This window comes from Ochotona curzoniae, unplaced genomic scaffold (genome assembly GCF_017591425.1).
Source record: "Ochotona curzoniae isolate NIBS_2020 unplaced genomic scaffold, NIBS_Ocur_1.0 patch1, whole genome shotgun sequence".
Taxonomy (NCBI): Eukaryota; Metazoa; Chordata; class Mammalia; order Lagomorpha; family Ochotonidae; genus Ochotona; species Ochotona curzoniae.
The window spans coordinates 191,204-203,227 of NW_024466639.1; the positions used below are offsets into that span (position 1 = coordinate 191,204).

The window sequence follows — 12,024 nt, forward strand, 5'->3', positions numbered from 1 at the left end:
CTGAGTGCAGCAGTGACTGCCTCATGCCCAGCACTGCACCAGGCCTGCTGCGGACACGGCGTGGGAGCAGTGTGCTGCCGGGCACAAGACCTGGGCACTGTGCTTCCAGTTGCTCTGTTTCCAGTGCAGCTCTGTGCCTGTGTTCAAGGAGGTCATTGCAAGCTTGCCCACGTGCCTGGACCTCTGCCACTCATGGACTTCCTGACATCAGTCTAGCTCTGGCCCCTTGTGGCAGTCATTTGAGAAAACCAGTAGGCAAAGCTCGCTCACCCTTTCTTTCACACACAAACATTCACTCTGCCTTTCAAGTAAATACTTTTTTTAAAATGATTTCTTTATTTTACCCGTGGTCAGAGTTTTAAAAAGAGAGAGAGAGAAAAGAAAGACGGTAGGGAGAGAGAGAAAGATCTTACACCTGCTGATTTATTCCTTAAGTGGCCACAGTAACCAAGCTGGTCTTGTCTTAAGATGGGAGACAGGAGCTGCTTCTAGGAGACCTGTGCCGGGTGCAGAGCCCAAGGACCTGGGCCATCCTCTGCTGCTTTCCCAAGCCACAAGCAGGGAGCTGGGTGGGAAGTGAAGGAGGCACCACAGGTGGAGCCATAAATTGCCTAGTGGGACCTGTTTAATTCAGTGGGACCTGTTTAATTCAGTTTCCATTGCCTCAAATATGTTCCACTTAGTCTTCTCATGGCTTATCTGTATTTTCTTCATTTAAAGTAATAGAAGAAAAAGTTTTTCTTGATTGCCCTTCTCCCTCAATTGTTAAGAAGTTTTGTTGTTTAAAACATAAGATGTTAGGAAATGTATACCCCAGATTGACTGTTTAAGAATCAGATGATTGGGAAAAGGGCCCTGGAACGGACTCTGTCTAAGGCTTCCGACTGGACTCTCCCCTCCCACCTCGTGGTCATCTTGCAGAAGCAGCCTGTAGGCATTTCCTGTTGGGCCTCAGGGGAGGACAGGAAGCTTGATAATGTGCTCTGCCCTTGCCAGTGAACCTCACTGATGTGGCTTCGCTCATTCCCCCACTGGTCATTTATCAAAGCATTTGACAAGCCAGAGTCCATGTATTGCACATGAGCTGGTGAAATAGACCATCAGGTAACAGCTGCAAGCCCAGTGGGAAGCAAAGGCAGAACACATTCTCTGTATATCTTACAGATGTTAAAATCAAGTTAGCAGGAGTCAGTTTGGGGAATATTTAAAGAAGCAAGTTAACTCAGCTTCTGTTGGGTTGGGATTGTCAGGGAGCACTGCAGAAACTTGGCACTTGGAACACAGTAAGTGTTGCCCAGATAAATACTCTCCAGGTCAGGAGAGCCATTGCGGGAGGCAGTGGACATCACATACGGAGCCCCTCCCTGCACACGCAGGAAGAAGGTGACAGACAAGGATGCAAGAAACGAGGAGAAGATGAGTCACTTATTTTGTAAAGCAGAGCTAAGGGTTGTGTCTTGGCAAAGCGGTTAAGATGTGTGTTGAAGTGGGGAAAGAGGATTGCTGGGTGCTGGAGACCAGCTCCAGCTGAGTCCAGAGCTCACAAGAACATGTGGAGTCGGCATTTTAAAAAACAGATAAAATGGGCCCGGCACGGTGGCGCAAGTGGTTAAGGTCCTCGCCTTGCACACCCGGGATCCCATAGGGGCACCAGTTCTATCCCAGTGGCCCCGCTTTCCTTCCAGCTCCCTGCCTGTGGCACTGGAAAGCAGTCGAGGACAGCCCAAAGCTTTGGGACCCTGCACCCGTGTGGGAGACCCGGAAGAGGCTCCTGGCTTTGGATCGGCATAGCATCAGCCGTTGCGCTCACTTGGGGAGTGAATCATCGGATGGAAGATCTTCCTCTCTGTCTCTCTTCTCTGTATATCCGCCTTTCCAATAAAAAATAATAATAATAAAAATAATAAATCTTTTAAAAAAAACAGATAAAGAAAAAAGATGGACCACTATAATTTCATGACCATAATGGGCAATGCAAGAAAGCTGACCCCATTATTTATACAGACCACCTCACAAGGGCACACGACAGTGCACAGGCACATCCGGGGAGAGTGTGAAACTGCACTGAAGTAGCTGGACCTTGATCACACCTTGCCATACAGCTGGGGGACCGTCCTCTTGTTCTCGTCCCGCCTTTATGAGCCTCAGTGACATGAAAGCTGGGCAGCGGTTGGGTCTCAGTGAGCGTCAGAGCAGTTCTGATTAGAGCCCTGGCTGTTCAACTTGCAATGCAGCTTCTTGTGGACTCACCCTGGGAGACAGCAGCTGGCTGCTCAGGGGCTTGGGTCTCTGCCCTCCGTGGGAGAGATTGCAGAATTCAGGCCCCTGGCCTTGGCCTGGCCCTGACTCAGACATTGCAGGTGTGGGGGGAGTAAGCCAGTGGCTAGGAGCTTGTCCCTCTCTGCCTTCCAAATAAAATTAACAGGGCCAGTGCCATGGCATAATTGGTTAAGCCTCCACTGAAAGTGCCAGTATTACATGTGGACACAGATTTGAGTCCTGGCTGTTCCACTTTGACTCTGCTCCCTGCTAATGTGCCTAGACAAGCAGCAGCGGAGGGCTGACGTCCTTGGTTCTCTGCACCCGTGTGGGAGACTGGTGGAAGCTCCAGACTCCTCCCTTCAGACCTGCGCGGCTCTGGCAGGGGTGGGAGCCACAGATGAAAATTATTGCACGCTCTCGTCTCGCCTCTCCTTCCTTCTCCTTCTCTGTAAATCTGCCTCTCAAATAAACTAAATCTTTAAAAGCAAACTTAATCAACAAGGACAGTTATGTATGTGCAAATGCATGAGTTGAAGCAAGCATGTAGGTTTTTTTAACTCCTTCAGTAGCCTTTGTAGGCACAGGTTGACTTGTTATTTTATAACCTGGGAGTTAAGTGTACCTTCCCAACTTTGCTCTGGCAAGTGGTGGGCACCTAGTTGAAGATGGTTCCCTCTTACCCACCTCTGCTGCCGTTCCTGCAGGTGCGGCTTAGTACGTGTTGATGGCATCAACGCCGCGCGGCCATGTTCCGCAGACTTGAGGGTTAGTGTCGCTCTGGCGTTTCCGTGGGTGATGAAAGATTTCCAACAAGGCAGCTTTCTGTGTTACACCTCAGGCTCAAATTGTAGTTTAGATTATTTAAAATATTTACAGCCCATCTTGCAAGTGATAGTTACTATAAAGGATATTATTTGATGGGAAATTTGTAATAATCTTTGTTTCTAAAAGCTTTTGGGTGTCCTGATTATTGATACAGTTTGTTCACTTTTCATTCTACTCTTTGACAACAAACTGAGAAAGGTGGTCAGGTAGGTACCCCACTTTGTGAGTGAGGCCTGGAGTTGTCTGTGGCAAAAACACGGAGTCAAGAATTTGAGTGCATAAGGAAAACTGAAATGTAAGGTCCTCGTTTCCACACCAAAAGTGGTTGGGGAGCAGACAGGTCTCTGTGCTTCGGCCGTGTGCCACACGTGCAGTCTGGGCTGGCCCGGCTGCAGCCTGCTGGACCTCCTCCTCCTGGCTTTCGCTGGGCCAGAACAACCCAGGCTGAGCGACTTCCATCTCGGTACCTATCCTGTTCAGTACAAAGACTTACGTCCTCTTGTACCAAACAGAAAGTTTGCAGATTCTTGGAAAGTGGGGTCACGTGGTGGCACAGTATGGTGGTCCCAGTATCTCATAAGGGTGTCAGGTTGTGTTCCCAATGTCCCACTGCTAACCCTGCTCTTGGCCTGGGAACGCAGTGGAGGATGGCCCAAGGCCTTGGGCCCTGCACCCACGTGGGAGACTGGGGGATGCTGCTGGCTTCGGGTGAGCTGGGTTCTGGCCATTGCAGCCATTTAAGGCAGTGAACCGGCAGATGGAAGACCTTCCCTCTCTGCTCTGTAAAATCTGCCTTTCAAATAAAGATAAATGAATGTTTAAAAAAAATTTTTTTATTATTATTGGAAAGTCAGTAGTGCTAGAGAAAATACTCTGTTACGTTAATACAAGGTCACCATTGTAGCACTGGGAGTTAAGCTACTGGCAATGCATTGTGGGCGTTTAGGGAGTGAACCTGCTGATGAAAGGTTCTCTGTCTCCCTCTGTGACTATGCCTTTCAAAGAAATGTTAAAAATCCTTTAACATCCAGGCTGGGTGAGCCTGGCTGGGGCAGTGTGCAGAGCCAGGCTGCGTGAGCCTGGCTGGGGCAGTGTGCAGAGCAGGGCTGGCTGGGTGAGCCTGGCTGGGGCAGTGTGCAGAGCAAGGCTGGCTGGGTGAGCCTGGCCGGGGCAGTGTGCAGAGCAAGGCTGGCTGGGTGAGCCTGGCCGGGGCAGTGTGCAGAGCAAGGCTGGCTGGGTGAGCCTGGCTGGGGCAGTGTGCAGAGCCAGGCTGCGTGAGCCTGGCTGGGGCAGTGTGCAGAGCAAGGCTGGCTGGGTGAGCCTGGCTGGGGCAGTGTGCAGAGCCAGGCTGGCTGCATGAGCCTGGCTGGGGCAGTGTGCAGAGCCAGGCTCTCCTAGCCTGCCAGCACTGCTGGGCCTGGCACGTGGTTAGAGCTTCTTGGTGTTTGCTGAGCTTCGATCTTCTAGGTGAAACGAGAAAGAAACTCCAGTCTTGGTGGGGTGGAAACTGTTGGCATGATCAGTGCTTAAGGAAAGCATTCCCCGCCTTCAGGAAAGACTGAAATCCTCCCCTCTGGTGATGGCTCGCTGACTCAGGGCAGCTCAGGCATGAATGGCATCTCTTCCTGAGGAGGAAGGTGACTGCGTGCGCAGTGGTGGTGTGTGAAGCAGTGCTGCAGCCCCAGCAGGCAGGACTGTCTTTTTAAACAGTTGAGCAAATTCCCAGATTAGAAAGCCTGAGCAGCTGATGTCACTCTTTCCTGAGTAATTCGGGGCGGTTAGTTACCACGCTCTACACAAGGGCCAGGGACTCAGAACGGCAGGATTAAAACCGTGGCGTTGCGGGCACAAAGGAAGACCTGTGGCCATGTTAGGATAAAGCTTGCCAAGACCTACAGCCTGTGAAGCCCTGGGGAATCCGCAGGGAGTGGGAAACCAGCAGAGTCCCGCTCCAGCTGCCTGAGTCTGGAGTGGCAGAGCGCCAAGACTGAGAGGCCGCCTAGCAGGCATTGAGGAGGCAGCGGAGGCCACGGCTCTGCGGGACTTGGGGTAGCCTCCAAGTGGGGTGAGTAGCCTTGTCACTTAGCCCAGCATCACTGGCAGGTGGTGCTTCAGGGAGCACTGGGAGTGCCTGTGTGTCGGTCTTTGTTGAGCAGATAAAGTACTGGTGAAACTGAAAGTCAGTGGGGAGATTGGGTTGAGCACTTTAGGGAGACGATTGGCCAAATTCCTAATGCCTTGCGTAGTGAGTTGGTGTGGTCACGGTCTGTGGGAGCTGCCTGTGTTCATGTGAGGAATTTGTCCTCGGACATGAGAATGCTTGCAGAGTGCTGTTTGGGCTTGCTCAGGGCAAGGGTGTTCGCAGAAGCCGTTTCTCCGTGGCCTGTCCTGCATTTCTTCCTGACTTGTCTTCTTCTCACGAGCTGTCTTTTTCTTACCTTTATGCTTTGAAGGGGTTCGCCGTTTTGAATCAGTAATGTTCTAGAATCATCTTATGTGAAGAGTTAGGAACCTAAGCTGTTTCCCTGGGCGTGCAGGACCCTTGCTTTATTGCTGCCATCGCTGTTGGCTCACCGCGATGCGTCGTGGGGGATCAGATGAGCGCGCTCGTGGTCATCACGTCCCCTTAAATCAATGTGTTGTCTCTCTAGCACAGTACTGGAGGAGGAGAAGGCTCAACAAGAGGAACGCATGAGGATGGAGTCCAGAAGACAGGCCACGGTGTCCTGGGACTCCGGAGGGGCAGACGAAGCACCACCCAAGGTAGCCCAGGGCCCAGCCCCGTATGGGAATCACTTGTTACTAACCTGGGGAGTTTCTGGGCGTTGGGGAGTCATTGTTAGCAACCTGGGAGGCTTATGGGTGTGGCACTGGCTTCCGTGAGGAGGAAGTCAGTTGCCAGGTTTCTCGGGGTGGTGGGTATAACACCAGCTTGTTTCCTGTCTGCTCGTTTTTCCCAAGTTGGGTTTCCAGTGGAAGCTGCGGTGAGCAGGGCGATGGGATTAGACGAGATCATAGCATGCTCTTCTGTTCCTTTTTACCTGCAGGCCTAGGGGAGTTTTGTTGTAGTGTGAAAGTCCCCGATGCTGCAGTCTGGACTAAAACATTAAACAGGGGCCAAGGACTCTATTTAAAATTGGTCTAGTTCCAACTAACCATATTCCTTTAATATTGGTTTTGTTTCTGAGAAGTTTGTGTCCATTGTCTCCCTCTGTCTTGTCTGTAGCTGACTGGTTTGTGTGGAGAAAAGGGCACGTTGTGCTTGCTGCGGTTTCCTTGGGCAGCTCTGCCAGCAGCGTGGCAGACCCTGGCTGCCTGGCCGAGGCCTCCCTGCCCCCGGGCTTGCCACTGCATGGGGTAGACTCAAGCTGGGAATTTGGGTGGCAATATCCTGAAGCGCATTATTCTTTGCTGTATCTAAGAGTGTCATCTTGTCAGAAGTAAAAGGTGCACACAGATTTCTTGGTCTGTTTTCTGCAGTTAATAGAGTAGGGATTTTTGTGGTTAATGGGTAATTGCTGTTTAGCATCTTATTGGCTAAAAGTGTGTTAAACTTTGACAACTATTTACTTTGTTTTCTTTTTTAATAACATTAGAAAATACTATTTAAATAAATTTTTCTTTTATTTGAAAATGAGAAACATAGGGAAATATTCTATTCACGGATTCACTTCTCAAATGCTCATAGCCGCTAGGTTTGGGCCCAGCCAGAGCCAGGAGCCGGGAGCTCCGAGCTGACCTGTGCGGCTGGCACTTGAGTGCATGTTAGCAGGAAGCTGGATTGGAAGCAGGTGAGCGCAGACCTGCATGAGGCACTGCAATGTGGGATGTCAGAGTCCCAAGCCACAGTGCAGCCACTACAGATGCCCACCTCAGACCATGCCCAGCACTGAAATGTCTCTTTGCAGTGCGTGTCAGCAAGTGCACCGTGCACTGAGAATGAGCTGCGTGGATTAGCACAGTTCCTCAGAAGTGTAGAGGCAAAGAATGCCTGCTCCAGCCCTGTCCACAGGGGTCACCTCATCTGCTGGGAGAAAAGCAGGACAGTTCTGTCATTCTTGGTTTAGTAACAAATCCTTAGTTATCCACCAATAAATACAGGAGCCTCTCCTCCCAGTGCTCCTGACCCTCCCTGTTGGGTTAACAAGTTCCCGTTTGCTCTGTTGCCTGCATGGCAATTCAGTATAGGAAGGAGGAACATGTATTTCTCAGATCTTAAAGCCAACACTTAGGAGCTAGTTCCTATGGGATCCTGCTGTTGACAGTCTGAGTGGGTCAGGTCCCTGCCTGCGCCAGACCTCGCGTTCCTCAGTCACACGGTGGCACTGCTCGTGCCCCCTCAGCAGTTCATTCTGCAGCAGCTCCCTGGTGCCTTAGCGAGGCACACTGCATGACGAGGAGTGCCCAGTCGTGCAGAGCAGCCAGCAGCGTTGTCCATCTAAGCAGTTTTCCATAGTATGAGCTGTTGGGGTTTGCTAATTCTCCTTTTAAAGGCAGAGTTGGTGAGGCTTTTTTTTGTTGCTTTTTCTGAGCTATTTGATTTTTAAAGTACAAAGATGATTTCTGATTAATTTTTCAAGTAATAATATCTTTATTTTTTAGAGAGGTTTGCACAGTATACATTCTGAGGCTCTTTGAATAGCCAGAGATTATTCTGCTGTGCACTGTGGTATACTTGTTTAAGATAGGCCAGCAGGCGTTTTTGTTACCTGCAAGTTTGGTTGGGGCACAGCCATGCCCATCCATTTATGCATCACGCCTGACTGGTTTCTCTCCGCACGAGTGGAGTGGTTGTGATGGGCAGGATGGCCACATACTTTAATATTTCTTGTAATTGGCCCTTCAAGGCAAACTTTGGCAATCCCCAGAATAACAGTTTTAATAATTTCTAATCATTAGAAAACCGTGATGATCATAGACAGGTGCACCAAGTGTTGGGTCGCTGCCAGGCAGAAATCTCAGAGTGCAACGCATCTGAAATGAGTCTCCTGCTTTTCATTTTTTTTGTTTTATGGAACAGTTCCCTAAGCTCTGGGATTTCCCCACTAGTATTACAGTGGGTAGTCCTTCGTGAACACTCCTTAAGCCATCCTTCCACTATTGAGGTGTTTCCTGACATTGTGGGCGTGGCCCGTGTCCGAACCAGTGTTCTCCTGTCGGGATAGTCAGCAGCTTCGCCGGGAGGATTCTGCTGCTTCTGAGATTTTGTTCTGCCCTATGACATGCACAGCTTACAGATCCTTGGAAATTTTCACATTCTTCTGGCAATTCCTTAGAATAGATAAATTCCACTTAGATTTCTTAAATTCAAGTTGTGTATCAGACTTGTAGGTAGATTTTGTATACCGTTAAGAAAATGTTTAACACAGTCTAATTTTTCTTTTAATATTTATTTCTATTGCAAAGTCAGATATATAGAAAGGAGGAGAGACAGAGAGGAAGATCTTCTATCCGATGATTCACTCCCTAAGTGGCCATAATAGCCAGAGCTGTGCCGATCCAAAGCCAGGAGCCAGGAGCTTCTTCCAGGTCTCCCATGCGGGTACACAGTCCCCAGGCTTTGGGCTGTCCTTGACTGCTTTCCCAGGCCAGAAGCAGGGAGCTGGATGGGAAACGGGGTTGCTGGGATTAGAATGGGCGCCCATATGGGATCCCGGCTCATTCAAGGCAAGAACTTTAGCCACTAGTCCACGCCGCCGGGCCCACAGACTAATTTTTTTAAAGGAAATATTTTTCTCCCATTTACATTTCAAAATTTGAAGTTTAACTATACTACTTAATGGCAGAAGAGTTATAGCTAAAAGCATTGACAGATTTCTTCATATTTGTAGCCGTTTCATTCTTATACTGGCAGTCTTTGGGAAAGTTGGCCAGAGACAAGCCTGCATAGGAGGCTCCTGTGCATTGTGCCTCTGCATCTGTTTAGCTTGCTGTCCTGGGAAGCCCTTTGGAGCCCGGGTGCCCTCAGGCTCATGTGCACATAGCTCATCTCTGGCACTGAAAGTTGCCTTCTCCGTGGTGGACTGTCCCTCTGCAGCTCCACTCTGTGCTGAGTGCTGGGCGTGAGCACCGCCTCAGACCCAGGCATGGCCAGGGTCACAAGCTGGACTACACGCTTGGTCTACCAGCCTTTATTCACTTGACCTTGCTTGTGGCAACCCCTGTGTCATACCCACAGGTGGAGCCTGCGCAGACTCGGGAATGGGTCTTTACAAGATGGCCAGTGAAACTGATACGAAAATGTGGTGCGCACGATCTCTTTCCAGAGGTCAGGGAACGAATCCTTGGTGTCTTTGATGCCATCTTAGGTGGCCTCGGCAGAGTTGCCCAGGGTGGCAGTACACAGCGCCTGGAAAAGGTGCAGTGACTATCCGTGCCAGCCAGCAGAGCTACGGCCTGTCATTTTGTTGGCTGGGTGGGTGGGTTGGTTTTTTCTTGAAAGACCAACTAACATTACATTCTGAGTTGCGGACTTGACATTTTTTCAAGAAAAAAACGATGTTGTCACTTCAAGAAAAAAAGTGCTTCTGCTTGCTGCCCGTGATAATTTTAGTTTTCAAACAAAAATGAGAATAAATGGTGAACAAGTGTGATTTTTAAAACATACCTGTTGAACATTGTGATGTGTCAACATTATCAAGATCTCGGTGAACAACAGCTTAGAGCCCCACAATTACTCCTGGGTGGAAGATGATTCAAAACGCAGAAAAGAGCGGCGTGCTTTATTAGTGTCAGGTTCCGCCTGCAGTTTGCCTGAAGGAGCTTCGGTGTGCTGAGTGTTGGCTGTAGTATCAGCAGACACTCTGCAGTTGTACCCGAAAGTCCTCTTGAAGTACTCATCCCTCCTCCTGTTCCAGTACCAGCACTGCGTGAGGCAGAGTTCTCTTCGTGTGCTCCACTGGGATGGACATTCCAGCCAACTGCAGAAGCAGACGAGAGAACCGGCCACCTCCTGTCAAGAGGTGACACCGGGCCAGGTGGCTCGTGCCACTACTGGTGATAGCAGTCTGAATCCCCATTGCTTGACCTGCAGTTTCTTTCCCTTTAATGTGCTATATGCCTGAGATGGCAGGGGACAATGGACCAGGCACTTAGTCCAGGATGGAGATCTGGCTCCTGGCTTTGGCCTGGCCCAGCACCTGCCATCGTGGCCATTTGGGGAATAACCTACCAGGTGGAAAACAATTGATCTCTGTCTTATTCTGCCTTTCCAGTAAATGAGTCAATCTGGAAAAGAAAGGAGAAATGATACAGCAGAAATGCACACAGAGAAAGAGGCCATTCTTCTCCAGCGGCTTTGGAGTGCAGGGAGGACTAACATGATAATATTTTAAAAACATGAATTTTAGTATTTGTTTCAATTTGTAATAATGTGAATATTGATGAATTGTTCCAGAAAATAATATACTTGGGGCTGCTTGGTGGATTTTAGATTACAAAAAGGTCTAGAACGGAAGTGTGTGAGCTTAGCTGTGTGGTCAGTGCTAAGCACAGTCAAGGTAAAGCTCTACATCTCCTTGCCTACAAGTGCTGGCTGAAACTATTCAGTGCACATTGGACGGAAACTTCCAGGGCCACACAAGTTGCTGCCAACACTGGAGTAGAAGGGCTATGCCGTCCAGATCTGTGGTGGAAATGACAAACAGGACTTTCCCATGAAGAAAGGTGCCTTGACCCAGGTCAGCCTGCTACTAAGGAAGACACATTCACAGTACAGAGCCAGGGGCCTAGAGAAAAGCGGATCTGTGCAGGGCTGCATTGTCGATGAATATTGTCCACTTGATTATATTATTTCAAAAAAAAAAAAGGAGAGTAAGATATTCCTGGATTGATGTTTATAGCACAGGGCCTCGTGACCTGGGACTGAAGGACCCTGCGGAATGCATCAAGTTTTCAGTCTCTCTAAAGAAGATGACATATGTCAGTATGTTGTAAGAAGGCCCCTAAACCAGAAGGTGAGAGACCAGGCCAGTGCATCCAAGCTTCAATGTCTTGTGACTGTACACATCGTCCAATACCAGCTGTCATATTGCCCCAAAGAAGCAGTGTTCTAAGAGGAATAAGGAGGAGGCTGCTTTGTGTGCTGACCTTGTAGCCAAGAGAATGTTGAGGCCTTCGTTCAGCTCTCAGGAAGCCCCGCCCCAGTGCCAGGCGTTGCTGTCGGACCTCAAGGCCCTGGAAGAAGCAGTGCCCCCCGGGGGTCTCTGGCTCACAACAGCAGTTTCTTCCTTGCCTTCGTCAGCTAGGAGTATTTCAGCAAGATTGTCCTCTGGTCCATATTTTGTTACGGAAACCCAAGTTTCTCTTGGAGGAGGTTTTGTAGTCAGCCTGCTAACTCGCAGTGGTGACCCTTCTGAGATTGGTGTGGAAACTGCTCTTTGAGACCCTAGCCTGAGTTAGCTGCATCACCACGACAGCTCTGAGGCAGCTTCTGCCGAAGCTGGCACGAGGAGAGCAAGGTGCCCTCACGATCCTACGTGAAGCTCTCACTCGGAAAGGGCAAAACAAAGTTGTGTTATTTATTTGCAAATAGAATCCGTGTAACTGTTTGCTGCCTGTGACCTTGAGGGACTTTACTGAGTGCTTGTGACTCTAGCTGCTCTCCTGCACGTTCCTCTTTGTTGCAGAAGAAGCCTGCTGGTTATGGTATAGTGTCTCTCACTGCAGATCTGGAATTCCAGTCAGCAGACCTGGGCCCCTGTGAGTCGCCTTACTCCTGCACCGCTGTTGAAATACAGGTGGTGCCGTTGTCTTGTAGAATTGTTGTCAAACTTGCCTGCGAAGTGCCTAGTGCAGTGCACGAGGTTGCACAGAGTCAGGGACAGCTCTTAGGGTTTGTGCCTGTTGTGTACATGCCACTCTGCGGTTGAGGCCAGAGTACCTATCTGTCAGATCTGGAGCTCTAATTCTTGCCTTGACATCACCAGTACTTGAACT

General features: G+C 49.5%; 1 protein-coding gene across 3 annotated transcripts in view; it reads left to right on the top strand.

Annotated features, from left to right (window-relative positions):
- The window catches only part of LOC121166246 (focal adhesion kinase 1-like), a 229,385-nt gene that overhangs the window by 180,541 nt on the left and 36,820 nt on the right, over positions 1-12,024 (top strand). For all 3 annotated transcript variants that reach the window (XM_040995346.1, XM_040995347.1, XM_040995348.1), the window contains one exon: positions 5,739-5,850. In XM_040995346.1, coding sequence (XP_040851280.1) covers positions 5,739-5,850 — 112 coding nt within the window. The remainder of the gene's footprint in view (positions 1-5,738; positions 5,851-12,024) is intronic.